The sequence below is a fragment of the Anas platyrhynchos genome, chromosome Z, assembly GCF_047663525.1.
Source record: "Anas platyrhynchos isolate ZD024472 breed Pekin duck chromosome Z, IASCAAS_PekinDuck_T2T, whole genome shotgun sequence".
Classification (NCBI taxonomy): domain Eukaryota; kingdom Metazoa; phylum Chordata; class Aves; order Anseriformes; family Anatidae; genus Anas; species Anas platyrhynchos.
The window spans coordinates 28,843,052-28,865,547 of NC_092621.1; the positions used below are offsets into that span (position 1 = coordinate 28,843,052).

At 37.1% G+C, this 22,496-nt stretch overlaps 1 protein-coding gene across 7 annotated transcripts in view; it reads left to right on the top strand.

The window, feature by feature from the left end:
* Positions 1-22,496, top strand: part of SMARCA2 (SWI/SNF related BAF chromatin remodeling complex subunit ATPase 2) — a 120,238-nt gene that overhangs the window by 23,307 nt on the left and 74,435 nt on the right. For all 7 annotated transcript variants that reach the window (XM_038169745.2, XM_038169747.2, XM_038169748.2 and 4 more), the window contains 8 exons: positions 1,353-1,682; positions 2,499-2,600; positions 6,030-6,279; positions 11,321-11,447; positions 12,662-12,835; positions 13,063-13,236; positions 17,801-17,971; positions 22,046-22,099. In XM_038169745.2, the coding sequence (XP_038025673.1) occupies positions 1,353-1,682; positions 2,499-2,600; positions 6,030-6,279; positions 11,321-11,447; positions 12,662-12,835; positions 13,063-13,236; positions 17,801-17,971; positions 22,046-22,099 (1,382 nt within the window). The remainder of the gene's footprint in view (positions 1-1,352; positions 1,683-2,498; positions 2,601-6,029; positions 6,280-11,320; positions 11,448-12,661; positions 12,836-13,062; positions 13,237-17,800; positions 17,972-22,045; positions 22,100-22,496) is intronic.

Consider the following 22,496-nt stretch of genomic DNA (forward strand, 5'->3'; position numbering starts at 1 on the left):
ACATCCAGAGACATGTAAAGCTTGTAAAATATTTTCATCCCCAGAGGCACAGCATCACTAGACTTTCAGTTCTTTAGCATTCTCATCCATCTACTTGTAGAAATTCTAGTGACTTACAGCTTATGTCATCTCACAAAAGAGAATTTGAGACTGAGATTTTGTCCATGTTCCCTTTACTGGGAGACCAACGAGAATAGTGAAGCTAAGGAGAGGTCAAAATTAATTTTTATTTTGTTTACATGAAGTTTGGAGTTCCATATCCCTTGGCTTGGTAAAGCATATGAACGTGAGCCAGAAGATTTCTTGATACTAGTTTTAATTTATTTTTTAATTATTATATATGTATCCGTGTGTGTATACATACATATTTTCAAACTGGTTAGAACATTATTTGTGCTCCACAATACCAGAGTGAAGTGGGTAAATACCATCACCTTTTTTCACTGTTGGTAGACATTTAAAATCTAGCTGTCTGTATCACTTTACCTGAAAGATCACTCTTAATATTTTTATTCTGATATGCTGTGTGTTCTTGATCTCACCAAAAATCTACACCATCTGTTTTCATGGATGAGTCACAAAATTCTTGGAAATATGTATTATGTGTAGTTAAATTAAGTGCAGTTAAAATTTAGGCATAAAACTGCTATAGAAAGGTACAAGCACCATTTGACTCAGAATTGTGCTTGATCTCTTAGAGTTTTATTAGAGTACTAGTCTTCAGCAGCAGCTTTAGAAGATGATTTTTGTGCTGGCAGTTGATGTTCCAAGTTCAAGATGAGCACCCAGATGGTAAACAGTATTGAGTGTTGTTCATCTGACTCAAAGCCTTAATCTGTATATATTAAGGAACAAATGTGTAGAAACCAAATACTGCCTATTTCTATTTCTGTATTTTGGAGAGGTTTGGCAAAGAGGGTCAGTAAGGGTGAATAGGTGTTCCTTGACATTTGTTCATCAAAAAGACACTACAGCATCCAGCTGCAAAAATGCAGAATCTACTGTGTATTTATTGTAGTGAAATACTTGTCTAACATTCTAATGAACCTGTATGCTATCCTGATGTTCCTGTGTTCTATTTCATGTTCAAGTTTGTCTTACTCCAAATATGATAGTAATTGTTCTTTCCAGGAGTAATTAAACCACAGAATCATAACTGTTCAGACAAGAGATCACGTAGTTATCTTGATACCCCAGGCGAACTTCTGGTGGCACTTTGCTCTTGTAGAAAATACTACAACCATCCTGACTTGAGAGACATTTATATACTCTATGTACTACTAATGAAAATTAACGGAATTTAGGTTTGACTACACGGGATGGTAAGTTTGTAATCATCTTATCTGTTCTAGGTTATATGTCTCCGCACCCATCTCCACTAGGAGCACCAGAACATGTTTCCAGTCCGATGTCTGGAGGAGGTCCAACTCCACCTCAGATGACCCCCAGCCAGTCAGGACCTATTATACCTGGAGACCCACAAGTTATGAGTCAACCCAACAGAGGTCCTTCCCCTTTCAGCCCTGTACAGCTGCATCAGCTGCGGGCTCAGATTCTAGCATACAAAATGTTAGCTAGAGGTCAGCCTTTACCTGAAAACCTTCAGCTTGCTGTTCAGGGAAAGAGGACCCTGCCTGGCATTCAACAGCAGCAGCCTCCCAGTGCCTTCAACAGACAGTCTGGTAAGTGCTCCCAGGCCTTGTGTCACTGCACAGATAACTTTTGGAAGTTCTTGTGGAACATTATAGAAACACGTGGTGTTCAGAATTGTAATTTCAAACAGTTTTCTGGCCTCTGGTTTTAACCTTAAGCAAGTGCATAAAACATCTCTTATTAATAGGATATTGTCAACACTGAAATTAAAGTATCTGCCTTGTTATGTCAGATATTTTTTGAATGCTAATCATAATTAATTGATCACAATTTTACTATTCTTCTTAAAGTGAATTTTCAGTCTCCTGTCATTATGGGGAAAAAATAGATACGAAATCTGGAGCAAGCTGACTGAAGGTAAAACAAACCATGTATAGTGTTCTATCAAGTACGTAACATGAGGAAAAGAAAATGTTCTTAGTATTCTTTTTCTTCTAATGATAATAGATGTTACAATGTAGTAAGCAGGTACATTTTGGTGCTAAGAAAACTGGCACGTTAAATACTGTTTGTAATTTCTGAACACTTCCATTACTGAGCTAGCATTAGAAACTGAGCATTACATGTAAGATGGTCTTGTTTTCTTGTTAGTAATGGTTTTAATAATTCCACTGGTCACTCAATTTCAGTGCATATGACTTAGCTACCAAATAGAGGGTTTATTTAGATGTGATTTTAACATGCTTCATTATGTATTTTTTCACAGTAGAGTCTTCTCAAAACCTTGTTTAATGCACAAAAATACTATTTGTCTGAATAGACTAGCATGCTGGAAAGCAGCTGATTGTTGCATGCTTGGAAATGCTTTTTATCTCAACACATTTCTTTCCTGTGTCAAATTTTAGGTATTGGGTTACATGCAATGAGTGGTACTGCAACTGGACCAGGGCCTGCTCCAGGAATACCCGGACATACTGCTGCCATTACCCCTAAAACTTGGAGTGAAGGTAGAGAGGAGTATAATACAATTTTTTTGTCATACACAGAGTTATGCTTAAATGGTGTAGGTAGAGAGTACAAAAAAGATGCAGGAAAAAAAGGGAAAGTAAGAAGTCATACAGAAGAAATAGTGTAACCTTTACTGTGCCTAGGACTTAAATATCAAGGAGAATCTAACCATTTATTCATCCATGAGTGATTGACCAGATGAAATTATTGCAGTTGTTAGGCAGCCTGAACATAAAGCACCTTTTTATAATCAGAATGAAATATTTAAGCTGCCTGAGGGACACCCATAAAATCTACTTAAGTTATGTTCTCAGAATGCTTAATTGCAGGAAGCTTGTCTTTCAAACATATTCTTTGTTACTGTAAACAAAAGTATTCAAGATGTAGCAGAATGAAGCATTTTTCTTAACTGGGTTGCTTTGAAAGTACATTGTAGTCTTTGAGGTCTAATGAACAGAATATCATCATTTTTTTTTCCCACATTTGGTAATAATTTTTGAATCAAATAATTTGTGTTTGGATTTACAGGCTCATTATATGGTTCGGAAGTAGAGTGAAAGAAGGATTGTATTGAAAGTAATTAGAAGTCCCTAATAGTAAATTGTTTGAAGGGTTTTGTTTGGTTTTTTTCTTTGAGAGATTTAAAAAGAAATACAATATTAAAGACTTGAGAATAACACATGCTTCTCATGCATTAGAAATCTTATGCAGTGCTGTTACTTGTGGGTAAATCTGGGGACAGTGATGACTGTGATAGTTGATGTCATAAAAAAATTTCAGTCATTAGTCAGCTACTTAGGGCTACATAAAAAGGAAATGAAATAATAGTACGTAATCATATGTAGAAGTGCTTTTCTTGGAATACTCCCAACAAATATTTACAATTTGAGTGGGATAATAAAGAGGGTGAAAAGTGTTTCTTGAGAGGTTGTATGTATGAGTTTATCAGGCACAGTGCCTTCTAGCTCAAATGCTGTGACTGAAAAATGCTGGAAGGTGTATAAAATCACTAGATGGATAGTTTTATTTAAGTAATCCAGTATGCCATAATAATATATTTGTCCTGTTCAAGTATAAGCTGCTTAGAGTTTGTCTTTTTTCACTGCTGTTTTTGATAGGAAAAAAAACTCTGTTCTTGCTTTATCTGTTAAAAGGATTTATTTGATGCATTTTTAAAGATTGTGTTTATTTCTTTAGATTTATTTTTCATTCATTATGAAGTCCATCATGGTAGTGTGTGTTCTACAGTTTAATTTGCATGATTGACTGAAAAGTGAGACTACACAGGGGCTTTTGGTGGCTTTGCTGTCCTTATTTTTATTTTTTTAAAGCTGAAATGCAATGATGAGGTTCAACAAGAGCAAGTGTAGTCTTATATCTCTGACGAGGAATAGCTGCATGCATCAGTAATGGCTAGGGGCTCACCTGCTCAAGGGGAGCTCTGCAGAGAGGGACCTAGGGGTCCTGATGGGAAACAGGTTGGCCCTGAGCCAGCAGTACGCCCACGTGGCCAAGAAGGCCAATGGCATCCCTGGGTAGATTAAAAAGAGTGTGGCCAGCAGATAGAGGGAGGTTATCCCCCACTTCTACTCAGCCCTGGTGAGGCCACACCTGGGGTATTGTGTCCAGTTCTGGGATCCCCAGGGGAGTTTGGACTCAATGATCTCCAGAGGTCCATTCTAACCCCTGTGATTCTGTGAAAATGGTGAAGTTTATGCTTAAGTTCCTTTTCTGGAGTTTGAAGCGGATGTGTCAATGACAAATGGTGATCTCTGAAGACTAGGAGTCTTTTTATCTAGTTTTCAGAATGTTGGATTTGTTTATGTTGATTGCAAACATAATTTGTAGTTGTTTTTCCTAGCATTAAATTACTATGACTCCTCAGACAATTAAGTGACAGCTTAATTGTTACTGTGTCTGTTGTTGTCAGTGACAATTTTTTTCATATCTGAATGCATGGGTGACTTGTTGACATAATGATGTACTGAAATACGTGAAAGGTAGTGTCTGTAAATCATCTAATTCCAATCCCCCAGCAATTGGCAGAGAGTCCTTCCACCAGACCAGATTGTTCAAAGCCCCATCCAGCCTGTCCTTGAACACTTTCAGGGATGGAGCATTCACAGCTTCTCTGGGCAACCTGTAACCTGTACCAGTGCGTTACCACCTTTAGATATAAAGGAGAACGTTCTTTACTTTAATCTAGACCTACCCTCTTTTAGTTTAAAGCCTTTACCCCTCGTGCTGTCACTGCACTCTGACAGACTCCCTCCCCAGTTTTCTTGTGGGCCCCCATTATATGAAGGCCGCTCTATGTGTCTATTATGAAGGCCGCTCTGAGGTGTCTTGGGAGCCTTCTCTTTTCCAGAATGAACCAACCCCAACTCTCTCAGCCTCTCTTCGTAGCAGAGGTGCTCCAGCCATTTTGTGGCCATCATCTTTGTGGCCTTCCTCTGGACTCACTTCCACAGGTCCTTGTCCTCATGTTGGGAGCCACGGAGCTGAACACAGTAAATGACAAGTACTATATTCATATTAACTGAGGAGTTAATTTGAAAGACCACAAATATAATGAAAGTACCAAATCACCTTTCCTATGAGAAAAGGCTGGTAGAGCTGGGACTGTCCATCCTAGGAAACAGAAGGCTCAGGGAGATTTTATAAATCTACATGTATATAGGTACCTCAAAAGGCATTTTTGAGGGATCAAAGGGTATACAGCGAAGCTCTTTTCAGTGGTGTACAGAGACAGGTAGGGGGCAACGGCTGCAAACTGAAATAAAGGAAGTTAAGCCTGAACATTAGGAAGCACCTCTTTACCGTGTGGATGACTGAGCTTAGGCATCGATTGCCCAGAGAGTTTGGAGATTCTTGGAGATCTTCATAAGCCATCTGGACATCATCCTGGCAAGGAGCTCTGTGTAATCCTGGTTGAGAAGGGGGGTTGAAACAGATGAACTCCAGAGCTCCCTTCCAACCTCAGCCATTCTATAATTCAGTGATTATAGATGTATTCTAAAGTGGTGCAAGGACAACAAACAAGAAGCAGACTTAGATCTTAAGGGAAATAGAATCACAGAATGGCTGAGGTTGAAAGGGAGCTCTGAAGATCATCTAGTCCAAATAGAGCTGTTTTATGTCTTCTAATGCTAAACTTAAAAGTCAGCACGGATGGGTAAATAATAACATTCATCATAAAGTTTCAAGTTTTTTTTTTTTCTTTCAACCAATTCCTGCAGTGTGTTTTGTACTTCCATTTTAAAGTTTTGGTTTTTTTTAAATACAGAGTAAAGTCTATCTCAGTGTGTGTTTTTTCTGGTAATTTTGTATGTTGGTCTTAGCTTCATGCTTTGTCTTCAGAATCCATCTTGAATTTATTCCTATATTCCATATTTCATGTTATAAATAAATATTTTTTTATGATTCAGGCCAAACCCCAGATATGAGTGTCTCCACTGCTCCTCAAAAGGTTCCTGCACCTCCACCTAGTGGAAGGCCTTCTCCTGCCCCTCCTGCTGCCCAGCCTGCTGCTGCCATGCCTGGACCTTCTGTACCACAACCACCACCTGGACAGCCTTCACCCATTGTTCAGCTGCAGCAAAAGCAGAATCGCATCAGCCCTATCCAAAAGCCACAAGGATTAGACCCTGTTGAAATACTTCAAGAACGTGAATATAGGTAAAAGTGAATAACGTAATTCAAATGAATATGTAGATTGTTGTTTTGCACTTTCTCAACAGATAGTCTTTACTATCAAGTATTGTAGTGACAATCATATAAACCAAGCTTCCAGAGAAGGGACCATGTCAAAGAGAAGTACAGAAACATCAAACTCAAACTGATAATTTAATTTCACCTCAAGTTACAACCTAGACAAAGCATACTGGCAGTATCGTTGCAAACCATCTAAGTTTAAAAAATGCTCAAGTTCTCTGCTGTGTTACTATGTTACTTGGATTTTTCAGAAAGCAGAAGTTAGGAAATCAAAATCCTTGTAATCTACAGAGAAACCAATTTAGTGTGGTAAGTTTTCAAAATTACAAACAAATAAGGAAGGGAGCAGTGGAGGTCAAATGGGTGGCCAAAGCAAAAGCAAATTGTTAGTGATCAAGGTGTTGACTGGACTACCAAAGACTAAAGAGAATATTAAGGATGACACAGGCAAGATTAAAGAAAAGGTTACCAGGAAATACAGTCTTTAAAAGTTGCCTCTTGAGTGCCCTAATTAGTTGATGAATTATATTCATAACAAAGTGTAGAGGATAGCATTTCTTGTAGAACTAGAAAGAGACTTCTCCTGCCCTTTTCCTATCAACAAGGCCCTTGAGACAACAAGAGTTGTCCTTCAGAATCTGCAGGCGGAAGAATCTTGACCTGCACATATAGCATTTCTAGAGATTATCAATTGGAGGGAAAAGACTACACATAGCAGATTGTTTGGTTTGGACTTAGGAAATCTCTTCAAATTCCTATTTGGTAGAGGATACATGCTACTGTGTACACTTCCATTTTTTTATGGATCACTTATATTGTTTCTGTATTAGAGCATGTCTTACTTGCACACATTACAGTGCTGTAAAGGTGAAATACTTTAGTTTTTGCTATTACACTAAATAAATCACATCTATTTATTTCAGTGACAGCAATTCTTTTTCCCTTCCTTGTTACTAGGATGTTATGTAGTTTGACAATTTATCAAATAGGCACATACAACTACAGCACAGTGTTCCTATCCATTAACCATGTATTAAATAGACTGCTGCAGATGGAGAAGCAGTAGTGGACCTATTAACAAAATTCCTGGGTCTGAAAAAGCTTTGAATGGGGTGTAACATCAGCATACTATTTCTTCTCCCTGAAAACCCTTGATCCATTTATTTAAAAAAAGTCTCTGGCATAAATTAACAGAAAGAAAGGAAGTGTAGAGTTAATGTTGTAGTCAAATTCACATGGTTGTGCCAAGAAGCTGTTTGTAGCGTGTGTTGAAAAAAGGATTGTATGATAATTGTAAATCTCTGTATGACTGGCTGAAGGTGGATAAAAAGATACCTAGAGATTTAAAATCCTGAATATTGTAAGAATTCTAAAGTATTTATATGTGGAGAGCTGTTAAACTTGAGGTCCTTAAAATCTTGCTGAGGTGATGAATTCATACCATGCTTTTTTTTTTTTTTTTTTTTTTGAAACTCTCCTTAACACTTCTTTCAAAATGAGTGCTGCTTTTCAGTCTTAGTGAATAGGTGATCCCTTAAAGCTAATTATATGCAGTGTAATTTAAAGTTACACTGCTATGTGGAAAGGCTTGTTTCCATCTTATCATTAATTAAAAAAAAATGTACTTGTGTCCTGTGGACTGTTAGTACCTTCTTTCTGTTATCTGCAAAATCTTTGTGTATATTCGTTACTTGCTGTATGGTGTCCACTCCAGAGTTGCTGGAATGTACAAGAATAACCTTTATAGTTGACCGCAATTAACGAGGGAGCGGTGTACATCACTTAATTGCAAAGGGATTTGTGTGTAGATACGTTAGCCACTTTCTTCATGGATGAGGATAAATTGCTGAACTGCAAAGATTAATTAAATGTATCATTTCAGTAAGATAAGATCATATTCCTCAAGTCCTAGTAAAATCATCTGGGAAACTCTTCTTGAATTCCATTGACTTAATAGCAGTTAGAATTTTTCCATGAAGACAAGAATAGTCCAATAAAATGCAGGCATTCTCTTTAAAGATTTGAAGGTGGCTGTAATTTTAAAACACTTCAAGCAGTTGTGGCATTCAGTTGAGGTGAGATGTCTGCCATGAAATTCTTTTTAAAATCCTATTGACTACCCAGGAAAATTCTACTACTGTTAATAACCAAGGCAATATGTTTAATACTTCCAGGAAAGACTGAAAGAAAACTGCCAAATAAGTTTCCTTTTTTTTTTTTTGTTTAATACATAACTCATTTGGCTGCCATTTTTCTTTACTCTTTTCTATGTATGCTTTATATTTTCATTAATATGTACATATTTTTGACCAGGACTTTATTTTGAGAACAAACCTGAGTTTCTGTGAGTTTTCTGAGTTAGCATCTGTACTGACTTTGAAATGCTGTGTTTTGTCTTGTTGTTTGTTGTTTGTTTTGTTGTTTTTTTCCTACTCCTTCCATGTGGCTGTATTGTAAAAGGATGATAATCAATCATGAAAGAGTAAGTGTTGCGAGGGTAGCTCAGTGCAAACCTCTGTTCTTCTGGTCACTTCAGCATATGGAGGAAAACTTAACATTGAAACACTAAGTTGCATTGTATATAATAATACATAATAAATATAATAATTTTATGTGTATTTATTCATTGTCAGCCTTTCAATAAAGCAGGATTGAGGACAAGAAAGAAAATGATTAGCGGTTTGAAGGCTCATTTATATGGAGTGGACTGCTCAGTGTGATAATGGGACGTAACAGCACACTGTGCAAACTTGCATTATATTTAGTTATATCTCAAGGAGATTGTATATTTTGATTTTTTTTAATAATTTAGATGATAAAAATGCAAACTCCAGCCCAACTTTGGCTTTTAATTAAATTTATAATGCATAAACTTTTATGTTCAGGAGGCACTTTCATCTATTTTCTTACCAGAGTTAGGCTAACAAACCAATTCTGACAAAATCAGTCAGTGAACACTTCATATTTTTTTGCAAAATGTTTTGTAAATTTAGCTATCTAAAACTGTAGGGAATAGTAGAAAAAAGCTAGATTAACTTCTTGTGCTCATCTCCTTGTATAGTACAAGAAGGAATACTCTATGCTAGCAAAAAAAAATAAAAAAATATGTCAACTGAAAATACGTTCAGTATTCAGCTGCCTTACTAAGTCCACAGCTCAAAATGGGAGGCTGGGAAGGTTGTGACTGCTTCACTCACTAAAGTTCCTAGAAGTCAGTGAAACCAGGATCTGGCTATAACTTTTTTAGGTAATTGTTTCAGAAGCATGGCAGCTATTTGGGTAGTGAAATAAATCATAGTTGTGATTGATGATTACATCAATGTGTGAATAATCAACAGTCTGAGCACCCATCGTGGACTTAGAATACTAATGGTATTCTGTTTGTATGCCATGGCTGCTTTTCTGTATGGATATACAATAGCACATCTAATCTCCAAGGAAACCACATAATTCTCAGAATTTTACACCTTTAGTTGCACAAAAATGTCTTCTCAGTAACTGGAATGCCCAGTTCCAAGTGAAATTGTAAAAAGTGTAGACTTTTTTTTTAGTGTAGTACAGCCTATTTAAAGAACAAAATGTACCGATGTTTCTAATGAAACTCTTTCTGGCTAGACAGTAACTCTTTAGGTTTTACATTTCATTCTATGAAAAACTTAACTAACCCAATTTTGCTTCAATTATTTGTTCTCTTGAGGGCACATAGTTAGCCTTCTGCAGTTATGCAGCATTACATATTTTTTCTTCAGGAACTTCAGAAATCTTTGGGAAAGACAATGTATGTTGTTCTATAGAATTTTGGGAAGGAGTACTGTTACAGAACAGATCTTGTCTGCCACTTCACAAGTGATTCTAGTTGTTTTTCAGATTATACGAGTCATTATGCACGTAACTACTCTGATACTAACTCCATATATCAGGTGTAGCCATTTTGCCTGATATGTGATCTACTTTCCAGCGGTAAGACTTACATGTCAAGTGTATGAGAATTTGTGGCACAGTACACAAACCACAATGTGGAGTGCTGAGAGGGTGAAAGGCAGGGGAAACATGGAAAAGAACACTGTATGCAAAAAAAGCTCCATAGAAGTGTTTTCTTTCTGCCTTCACACCGGTTCAAAAGTCCTCATCACAGAACAGCAGCCTGTTCTTAATGTGATCTGATGTTTTGGGCTTCAGGGAAGTAAAGAAAATTGAGATTTTTGTGAGTCCTGCGCAGTATAGGAAGATAAAAGATATTCCCATTCTTCAGCTTTAGGTTTTTGATTTTGGGAGAGAGAGGACTGTTTTCTTTCTCTCTCTCGTTTCCTTTATCTCCCTCTTTCTCGCTGTCTGTCCTATTCCCTTTCACTTTCTTCCTTGCTCACCCACTTTTCCTTGTGCTTTTGTGCTCACTATTTCATTCTCTCTCTCTTCATGTATTTGGAAAATGAAGGGCACTGAATCAGTTGAATTGCATACAATTTTTGGATGACTTAGAATTTTGGGGTCTGTCATTTTTGTGCTTCAGCAAAATTTATAGTTCACAAAAATACTTATTGTAAATAAAACCACGAAACCTATATAACTGTTAGCTCTGTGATCTCGATTTTCTGTGTGAAAAATATAATAAAACAAAGTTCTTATGGCTTGTCCATTATTCTCTTTCTGCTGAATTTGCAAATGAATGCAAAAGGAGGTTGCAAATGTAGAGTGCACAAAACAATACCCATCAAAGAAGTCTGAAAACAGAATCCTGGATATATAAGTAAAATGTAGTTTCTAAGTTGCTTTTATTGCATGTCTTTTTGGTCAAAATTAGAAGAAAGGCTGACGAGTATTTTCATTAATTGACAATTCATGGAAAAGGATACCTAATCTCTATCTCAGCAGAACTCTTTTAATTTAGAAACAAGTGGTAAAAACCAAATCAATACCTGAGATAAAATGCCTATTTTAATTGTGTAATTTTGATAACTATTTAAATATTTTTCCTGATGTCTTATCCATTTTTGTATTCACTTAGGCTTCAAGCTCGAATTGCTCACAGAATCCAAGAACTGGAGAACTTGCCTGGTTCTCTGCCCCCTGATCTGCGAACCAAGGCGACAGTGGAGTTGAAAGCACTTAGGCTACTGAATTTCCAGCGTCAGGTAATGCCTTTTGCTTCAAGAATATTGTTAGAGATTATAGTCAAATGTGTATGTGTTACGCAGGATGAATTGGCAAGAGATCTTTACAACAGTTCTGAATCTAAGCAGGAGATTTTGTGTTAGAGCAAACTTTACTGATAAGCATGTCACAGAAATTGTTTGATTACTAAAAATGCACAAGAATTCTTTCTCCATCCTGCTTCATTTGCCAGTCTAAAGTAACCGTAGAACCAGAACCGTACCTTTTATAAGGAAAATGGTAGTAGCACAAAGCGAAAACAAGCAGAACAGGTTGCAAATCCATTTTCAATACAAATCCAAGTAGACATCTTCTGGACATTCTTTATACTTGTCATGGGTCCTCTTGCTCTGGGAAGAATTTTATGGTGGTGGTATGTGGTATTTCTTACGAACTGTTTTCAGAATTTTCACGGTAGCACAGACTTTGAAAATTAAGCTTAACAAGATCACACATAAAACAGAAGTTTGCTCTTGAATGTATGTATCAGCAAATTAATTTCAGAAAAAGAAACACAGTGCCAGACTCTTCTGGGCCTCTTGCTGTAGGTTTTTTCAGCTAGTTTGGAGGACTAAACATGTGATTTGGCAGGTCAAGCAAAAATACTTCCTGACAGAAGTCTCTGCCAGTAGTTGTACTATGATGCCTGAGTCTTCCTTCCCACTGCCCTGGCAGTTCTTTGTAATGAAGTTTTGTTGGAGGTTAAATGAAAAGCATCAGGCTCTCCCTGCTGTGGTGCTGGGACTGTGGCTGTACTGTACCAAGCCTTTACTGTTTCACTCTCCCTGCTGTCTCCTGTGCAGCTGACAATGAAAGGAGTTGTCAACTCTGTTCTGCTCCAGCTCTAGAAAGCATCTTATATATGTTGTTCATTCGTGTTTTATTTGGATGATGTAACATCTTGGCTAGGTCCTTGCATTGCAACAGAACATTTGTGATTTGTGCTATCTTATTAAGAAGGAAAAAATCATGAAGGATGAACTCTTTGGGCCACCCTGTGGAGGCTTAAGATTTGTTTAGGGAAACAGATATATCTGCTGCAACTGTGTAGATGCTGGCTGTTAGTAGAACTATAATAAGGAAAATGGAAGCTGGGGTGTTTTCTGCTTATTATTTTACTATGCCATAACAATGCTTATGGTTGTTTTTCCATGTATCAAAACTGTCTTTTTGTTTCTTTTTTGCTCATTGGTAGTTGAGACAAGAGGTGGTAGCGTGCATGCGTCGTGACACAACATTGGAGACAGCACTGAACTCCAAAGCCTACAAGCGAAGCAAGCGCCAGACTTTGAGGGAGGCCCGTATGACAGAAAAGCTTGAGAAACAGCAGAAGATAGAACAGGAGAGGAAGCGTAGACAGAAGCATCAGGTATTTTAACTTATTAGCTCTTTGTCTGGTCACAGAAATTCAATTTGCTTTGTTGTGATGATCTTTCCTGTTATGTATTTTATTCACATTTAGAGTTTTTAAGACACAAAAAAAACCTCCAAATCGTGAAATAAATAGGAAAACAGTAAGATTATAACTTCTATATTCCTGATTTCAAAGCATATGCTTTGTCCAAGTGTCTGTACTAACTTGTTTCCTTTTTCTAGGAATACCTCAATAGTATATTGCAGCATGCTAAAGATTTCAAAGAATACCACCGGTCAGTGGCTGGGAAAATTCAGAAACTTTCTAAAGCTGTGGCAACTTGGCATGCTAACACCGAACGTGAGCAGAAGAAAGAAACAGAGAGAATTGAGAAAGAAAGAATGAGAAGACTAATGGTAAGGAGTGGAGGGAGAGATACGATTGTGTTAGCTAAAATCACAAACTCTATCCTTTTTAATGCTTCTTATCCTGTCTCAAACAACCACCTATTTCCTTTGCAGAGTAAATGCTCTGTAACTCAAAAAGTATCAATCTAAAACTGCTGCACTTTGATTTCTGATGATGACACTGTTCATTTTAACCTGTAACTACTTTTTTTTTTTGAAGTTCTCTGTCAAGAATAATCTCGTTTTCTATCAGCTTGAAAACTTAGCACAGCCACTAGTGTATAGCATCACTTAATCTAATTAATTTCATACACTAACATTTTTACAAAACTGCAGGGAATATTTGCCCACGATATAAATACTGTGTTTTTTTCCTAGGCTTACAGTTTTTGAGGCTTCCGTTTGATTATCTTGTTCATGACATTTCTTAGCAACTTTTACATAAAACTGATTTCACATACAAAAATACATAACTCATAACAATGAGTGTAAAGGGCAATCAGTACTAACCATTAATGCTTCAGGACCATACTGCTTCATGCTCTTTCATAGTTTTCTCTTTTTTGCACCTGAACAACATCAGTTTTATCCTTTTTAAGACACAGTAAAATGATTTTTGTGTGTAACTGTGTCTTGTCAGAACACTGTGGGATTGATCAGTGGGCTGCCTACATTTCTGGAGTTAAAATAATTGTGGAATGTAAAGTGTAGACAGATTAATGTGCATGGGCAAGTGTATGAGCAACTGGGACTGGAAAAATGTCTTCAAAACATTGGCTAGCTCTTTGTTACCGCTAACTAACACTTCACTAGCATAGAACTGAATAGGAATCGACATCTTCTTTGAAACAGAGATGGTAGGAAAAAAAAAAGTAAGCATCTAAAGAAAGTAAAGCTCTATGCTCTGTTCAAAGTCTATTCCCGTCATGAATTAAAGACTGAGCAGTTTGCTTTTAAAAAATAACAAAACAAAATATAGAAATGATTAAATATAAAAATGATAAAAACTTAGAAATAAAAGCACATGCAAAATGTAAATAAGGGACTTGCACAAGAGAAGAACAAATGTTTAGACCCTAGAGTGTTTCTGAAATTTGCATACTAATCTGCATTGTCAAGCAATTTTGTAATTTGAGATGGTTACCAGCAGTCTGTGTACTTCAGTTGTTAAAATGTTAACAGAGAACATAAAAATAACTGACTTAAAAAAAAAAAAAAAAAGATAACTGATGTTTTAGAAATATTTTAGTACGTTGTTTTTGAGGTTGAGCTTAAGTGTAACATATGATAAAGTAAATAATGACGATGCTCACTACTGAAAAATTAAGTTGATTTGAATGTCCAGAAATGACACAGAATACCAATGCTTTCTCCTAAAATTCCTTAGCCAAGGCTTTTGCTTAATCTCTTAACATATATAAAGGTCTTGATAGGCATTTTCAGTCTGGGAGTTTCCGCTCAGAAGTACCTGCCCCTAGTGCTCATTTGAATTCTGCAAAAGAGAACTGTATGTTATGTATGTTGAGATGCTTTGCCTATTTAGTTTCAGTCCACCTGTGGTATGTTTTTAATTTTCAGAGGTGTATTAGAGATTTTTACAAATATTATGCCTGCTCAAGCCCTTGGTGTAGCATGATATAGTGAAAATGTGCTGTGTCTAAAACTCTTCACATATACTCTCCCATCAGTTTTGAATTCATTACACAGATTGTCCTTCGTTGGCTGTGATTAGAGATGGTGATTGTGTCACGGCTCATAAATATTAGTATATATTACATGCAAGAATGGTCATTGGTATGATTTAAAAGGAAACTGTCAAGACAAGCTTAAATGCGTGAAGGAAGTACCTTGGCCAGATTACATTGACTATTTGTTCAATAATAATAATAATAGTTGTACAAGCTTAGCTTCTGAGCATTGTAGTTCTGATGGCTTAAACTTTACAACAGAAGTTTATGAGCGATTTTACAAGCTGAATTTGAACACTACAGCTGTCCTTTGCAGCTTTTTGCAGTCTTGGTATCTTTCCAGAAAGGCAAGAGATTGTTTGTGTTTCCAAGAGTGCGCTCCTTTAAAGTAATCATCTTTAAAATACTTCATATTCATGTTTACTTTAATACAGAATTATATACCTCTTTGATCTCATTTTGGCTAAAATTGACAGTAGTGTCTGTGCTGCTTTTCCTTGTGTTTTTCTGACGTGCTCAGACAGCGCATTGTGTCTTCACAGCACATAAAAATAATATTTCATAGTATGTCTTAATCCTAACTTGTATCCTTATGGCACCATGTACGTATGCAAAGTTTCCAGAATGATTCAGAGATGCAGCTGATACGGTGAATTCTTTCTCTAACAGTGGTCTGTATCAAAGATGAAAAAACACAGAGTACAAAGGTGATAGGAAATCTACCGAAAAGAAAATTTCCTTTTGACACCTTAAAGAAAAGGTTCTTACTCTTACTGGAAAAATGACCAAATACAAGGTCACCATCCAGCTTCCATGTTCTTTTTCTGGATTACCTGCACTTCATGTCTTTGAAAAGACATCACAGAAGATTTACCAAGTGTCAGTGTTTCAGTACAGTACAGTCACTAGTCAGGTCCCCTAGGGCTCCATTTTGGGGCTAGTTGTTTTCAGTAATTCTACAAATAAGAAGGATGCAGGACTCAAATGTACGCTAAATAAGTGTACAGATGATGTAAAACTAGGAGGAGCTGACTCCTTTGAGGGTAGAGAGAGGCCTTGCAAAGAGATGTTGACAAATTAGAGAGCTGGACCATCACCAGTTGTATGAAATTTAGAGGAAGTGCTGAATTCTGCTCCTGGGATGGTGCAGCCCTGGCTATATGCACAGACTCGGGGAAGATAGGCTGGAGAGGAGCCCTGCAGAAATGGGTTCTGTTTGATGGCAAGTTGAATATAAGCCTGCAGCATGCCCTGGCAGCCAAAAGGGCAACCGTATTCTGCGGTACATCAAGCACAGCATTGATAGCTGGTTGAGGGCAGTGATTGTCCTGCTCTGCTCTGGTGCAGCCTCACCTCAAGTACTGAATGCAGTTTAGGGTGCCACAATATACAAAAGACAAATTCTAGAGTGTCCAAAGGAGAGCAACAAAGACAGTGAGTGGTCTAGAGGTCAAGATGTATGAGGAGTGGCTGAGGTTACTTGGTTTTTCAGATTAGAGACTGACAAGGGGCGTCATGGCAGCCTACAATTTCCTCATGGGGGAAAGTGAAGAGGCAGACTCTGATCTCTGCTCTCTGGTGCCAGCAACAGGACATGAGGGAATGGAGTGAAGCTGGGGAGGTATGGGTTGTTAGGAAAAGGTTCTTCACTGAGAGAGGGTGTTCGGGCAGTGGAACAGGCTCCCCAGGGAAATGGTTATGGCACCAAGGCTGCCAGAGTTCAAAAATCATTTAGACAATGCTCTCAGACATATGGTTTAATTTTTAGGTCATCCTGTGTGGGTCCAGGTGTTGGATTGTATGATCTCTGTGGGTTCCTGCTACGATATTTAATGATTCTGGGGCATCGTAATTTCCTTGATGTGGAGGTGGTTTTTTTGTGATTTTTTTTTCCTGTTAAAACTGTTGTAGATTTTCCAATCATTCCATGAGGGTAGGACATGTTCAGAATTACAGAATCCCTCAATTTCAGAGTCACTCAGGCTGACCATGAACTCGGGAGGTTTCTAGTCCAACCTCCTTCCCAAAGCAGTGTTAGCATAAAGGTCAAACCAGGTTTCTCAAGGCTTCTTTCAATCATGTCTTGAAAAATCTCTAAGATCTAGAAATGGCATAACTTCTCTGGGACTATGTTGCACTGCATGACTGGGGGAAAAAAGTATCTCCTAAAATCCAGTCTGAGCCTCCACAGTTTCAGCTTCAATCAAGGTCTCTTCCATGCTAGGGAAATTTGAAGCAGTATTTACAAGTGGTCTGATGAGGAACGAGCAGAGGAGGATATAATCACTTCCCACGACCCTACTGGTAACATTCCTGTTGATACAGTCCAGGATGCTGTTGACCTTCTCTACTGTCAGGCCACATTGACAAATCCAGTTCAGAATAAATTGACTTCCATGGATGGATGCAGTGGAGCTCTTTACCTGCCTGTGTCATTGTCAGGACCTCTAGGACTCTGTCTTTGAACTTAATCAGGTTTGTGTTGGTCCATTTGTGGCCCATTTATTTTGCTTGTTCAGGTCCTTCTGAAGGACAGCCAGCCCCAGCACATCAACTGGTATCCCCTGTTTTATGTCATCTGAAAACTTGACTATCTCGTGAAGTCTTTTATCTGTTACTCTGTATCACTGACAGATGTTAAACACATGTCCCAGGTAGACTTCTGTGGCATCCCTCTTGTTACTGGCTTCCAGGTAGGATATGACCCTTAATCCAAAGCATATGACTCTCTTGGCGTGGTCATCCGGTCTTTTCTTTATCCATATACTTGTCTAGCTACACAGATTGTAATGACATAACCCAGGATAACACATGATTATAGAGAGAGGAGTTGTTGGTATTCAAAAACATTTCTGTTATGGCTCATGTTTATTTTATATTATTAGGCTGAAGATGAAGAAGGCTACCGTAAGCTGATTGACCAAAAGAAGGATAGACGCCTGGCCTACCTATTGCAGCAGACAGATGAGTATGTGGCTAACTTGACTAATCTGGTATGGGAACATAAACAGGCACAAGCAGCCAAAGAAAAGAAGAAGAGGAGGAGAAGAAAGAAGGCAAGTAGTTACATCTGACATCTTTAAGCCATGTCTTCTTTAAATACAGTTTTAATGTTGATTAATATAGTGATCTCCAGTGGTCATATACATACCAGTGTATGTAAAGTCATCAACACTGCCTAATCCTTAACACTGAGTGTACTCTTCTTTCTCCACTGAAATCTATAAGAAATTTGCTGACACTAATTTCCAAGAAGACGAGGAGGCAAGACTAGAAAATTGTGGGTGGTTGGCAAAGGCAAAATTGGGCCAGGTGTGTAAATTAAAATTAAAGTACTCAAACAGATCCAATAGATCCAAAATGAGTTGTGAGAAGGTTAAAAGAGTCTTGTTTACATAGTTGTTACATGCAGGAAAACTTGCTTAGACCTCCTTATTCTGAACTTGGCTCAGTCCATCTTGTAGGACCATTGCAAATAACTTGGAAGAACTTGGGTAGGTTTATTATAAAAAGGTATTCTGCCAGTAACATGTTCATTGTGAATTCTTACCATTTAATTGAAACTTCTCAAAATTATCTTTGTTCATACTAAATATTTTACCATGTCAGAGAGACTGGTTGTGGAAACAGTGTTTTGAAAAATTTACGTTGTGTGTGAAATGATTACTAAACAATGATTTGCCATTTTGTGACCTAGAACTATCTTAAATTTCTTGCAGGATGGATTAGAGGATTTTTATAATCCTTTTCTGTGACTAGTTTGCTACTAAGTTCTGATACAAATATAAACATATTTACATTGTTTATAGGCAGCACTCCAAATGTGCTAATAAATACCACGATATAACAACTTGTAATTTTGAAGATGAATGACCTCAGAAATACTCTGTAGTTTCTCCTGTCATTCTCCAAAATGTCTGTAATTTTGTTGAGTATGTTGTTAATATATAGACACAGTCCCCTGCCTCCACAACTAAGATGTAATTTAAATGGAGTTTTTGACCCACAGTGCCCATGAGAACAGACCTGATTTAGTGTACAGAATTCACAGTAGAGATGGTGCTTACTGAGAAAGTGTGATGTATACATGCACTGCTATAACAAAATGTTTGAATTCGACTGTCTATTTGGCTGTTTGCCTCTGTGATGCTCAGTTTAGCCGAAGTATGTATGAGGAATAAAACATCTTCCAGCAATGCCATTAGAGACACCATTTTCCATCTCTGAAGTAAAATGGTAGTGCGTGCCATAAACACACAGTGCTCATAAAAATCCAGGCCTCTTCCTGGCCTGAAAACTAACTGAAAATTAGTAGAAAAAAATCTGATCTCTGTCCTGATCAACTGCAACTTATTGCTTGTGATGATGCTCTCCATTAAGCTTTTGCTCACCTGTCAAGAATATAGGAGTGCACGCAAATATTATCCTTTTTTAAAGAGTTATTTATAATTCTATGTTTTTTTTGTTGCATGGCTGCAGCACTCATTGAAGTTAGTAGCTGCCTTGTCATTTCCCTGGTCTTTATGTAGTATTTCTATTATTAGTACATTTCCATGTATGTTTCATAATCCATATAAAGTTTAGATTAATCTACTAACACCAGTAGTGAAGTGTTTCATCCTAAAAGAGAAATAAGAGAAGAGAGGTCTTAGGATTTTCTCCTAGAAATCACAATGAGGAAGTAGATGGTGAAAAAGGCTCACATTACGTACTGTCCAAGTGAACCATATATTCTTCAGAGATTAAAATTTCAGATGAGTCCATGTTTTCTCAGGGACACAGTTTTGGGAAATCTTTGTGGTAGATTTTTTCTATTTTTTACGTTCTTGTAGTTGCACCTTCTGTCTCCAGACTTCTGTTCAGCTCGTGTCCCACTTATTTATATAGTCATAGATGGGAAAAAAAATAGAGCAGATGAAATTTTGGTACGATGGGCCAGTTGAACTTGCTATGCAAACTTTCACCTTTGTCTGTAGGAGCTTTTCCTCTCCTTTTACCGTGGAATTTCCTACTTCTATAAAATTAGTTTTGCTTTGTACATTAAAGAAATCTTTGTATTGCCCAAAACACAGCTGCAAGAAATCTGTTATTTTTTACATTCATCTCCTTTGAAATGTATGCTTCTGCTTTCCAAAATTCTTGTTGACCTAGGTTGTAAATGCTTGCCCTCACAGCAGGATGTGGGCTTTGCACAATGAAAAACATTGCTTACTGCTTTTTTGTGGTGGTGTGTTTGAGTTGTAAGCATTGACTATGTAATCTTTGCGTATTAGAAAACAGTCTCATATGCAGGATAATAGACACCTGTCTATTTCTTACTCATCCAAGGAAAAAATACTGTCATCCAGTATAGCCTCTTCATTTGGGCCAGACACGTTAACGTAACTTACCCTACTATGAACTCTTCAGTTCTGGCACAGGTCCTTTCTCTGTCAATAGATGTGCATGTTGACCAGGAATGCTGAAGCAAGCAGCCTATTGATGTTCTAGACTGAGCATCAACTATTGTTGGTCCTGCTCAATGCAATGATACTTCTATATCTCAGAGAAATGTTTTAAGTCTCTCTTTCTTTGTTTGTTTAATCTAAAAATATTATAGCTAATAAATATTTTAAAGGCTTAAGGCCAGAACTGAGCTTAGCTGGAATCTTCCTTTTTGGTATTTCAAGTGAAAGAGTAGTTAACAAAGATAATTAGGCGTGTGTGCTGAAGTATGAAGGTTACACAAAATAAATAAGAATATACCTTTTCAAAGTGTAGAATTGACCCATGTCAAACACTGCATGTTTGTCTGAGGTTTGTGCCTTGGCAAATGGATTTTAAGGGCAAAGAATTTTCTCTTGATGAGAAGCAGATATTGAGGATCATCTCGGTATTCAGAAGTTCAGCTATTACTTCAGTGTATTTATTCAATTAAAAAACAAAAACAAAAAAGCAGTCGAATGGATTATTTAAATTTATAGTACACATTACAAATACTTAAAAATTGTTTATCTATAAAATACAATTTAAAAGATCTGTTCTTGTTTTCTGTCTGATCTGTTGATATTTTTAACCCAAGTAAAACCATGCTGTACTTCAAAGCCTGCACTGTGATGGGAACAGAAGCTGGATTCTGTCCTTTCTTGTCCATTGTCAAAATTATTTAGGAAAGTGCCACTTAGGAAGGAAACAGTCTTCTGCTTTCTCATACCATCTTGATATTTTTAAATATTTTTTGATTGAAATATTTTTGATACTTTGAAGAAACTCAATGTTTCTTAGAGTGGTACTTGGGAAGAAAAACATCCAGCTTACTCCAACTAACATTCTTAGACTTCTTTTTCTCTGTAAATTGAGCAATTGTGGTCTGGACTTAATCGAGACAGTGCAAAGAATTGCCCAAATACCACTAGTTGTTAGTTGTCAGACTAATTAATTTATTTAAAAATAAATCACATACATACCCCAAATAAAAGTGTGCACACAAATACACACTCTGTGATGCTTGGTGACATCTCTGAAACTAAATTTAAATCAGATTAGAGGAAATTTGTAGTAAACCACATGAAAACAAATAGCTATTTTATTTATATTAGCACAGTCTGTGCTAAGCTCTAGGTCTGGAGGCTAGCAATTTCCTAGATGTAGATTTATTAGAATGAGTACAGTTTTGTAGATAACCATACTCAAACTGCTTTGCTTGTGTGATAGTGACTGTACAAATCTCTATCTACATGTATATCTACCCTCACTAAACTATATGCATCCTTGGCTATGCAGAAGTGGAACGAAACCTATTTTTGGTCCAAAGTGCTTAGATCACATCCAGTTGAGGCAGAACGGGCTAAAGTTGTGCCAGGGGAGGTTTAGGTTGGATATTAGGAAGAACTTCTTTACTGAAAGGGTCATTAGGTATTGGAATGGGCTGTCCACGGAAGTGATTTAGTCACCATCCCTGTAGGTCTTTAAAAGACGTCTAGATGTAGAGCTTAGTGATATGGTTTAGTGGAGGACTTTCTAGTGTTATGTCAGAGGTTGGACTCAGTGATCTTGGAGGTCTCTATCAACCTAGATGATTCTGTAATTCTGGAAAGTATTTGCTATATACTGATGATCTGACCATGTTACTCTTTGCTTCTTTATTTTAGAAGGCTGAAGAAAATGCAGAAGGAATGGCATCTGGTCTTGGTCCTGATGGAGAGGTATGAATTTTATGATTTTACAACTGTTACAGTGATTGTTAATGTGGTGAGTGCCATTGAGATAGCTTTGCAATAAATCATGGAGATAAATGCTCTAACACCTGTTGTTTCTAACAAGGAAAAAAAACTATCCACACAAGCATTTATGCTAAGGTTGTTTCTCTTCAAAAAATGGAAAACTGAAATAAAAATTTATTTAATGTATCAATGAGGAATGCCTCTTGGCTTTGTTATATGCTTAAAAATAAATAATTTTCTTGCAACCCATGTGTAGATGTAATTTAGTTTTTTAAATATAGTTGTAAACTCAATACATTCTAGCTTTTCATTTAAAAAAATGCATTATTGGCACGGTTAATTATCTCTCAGGCATAGGATAGATTATAGTATAGAATCG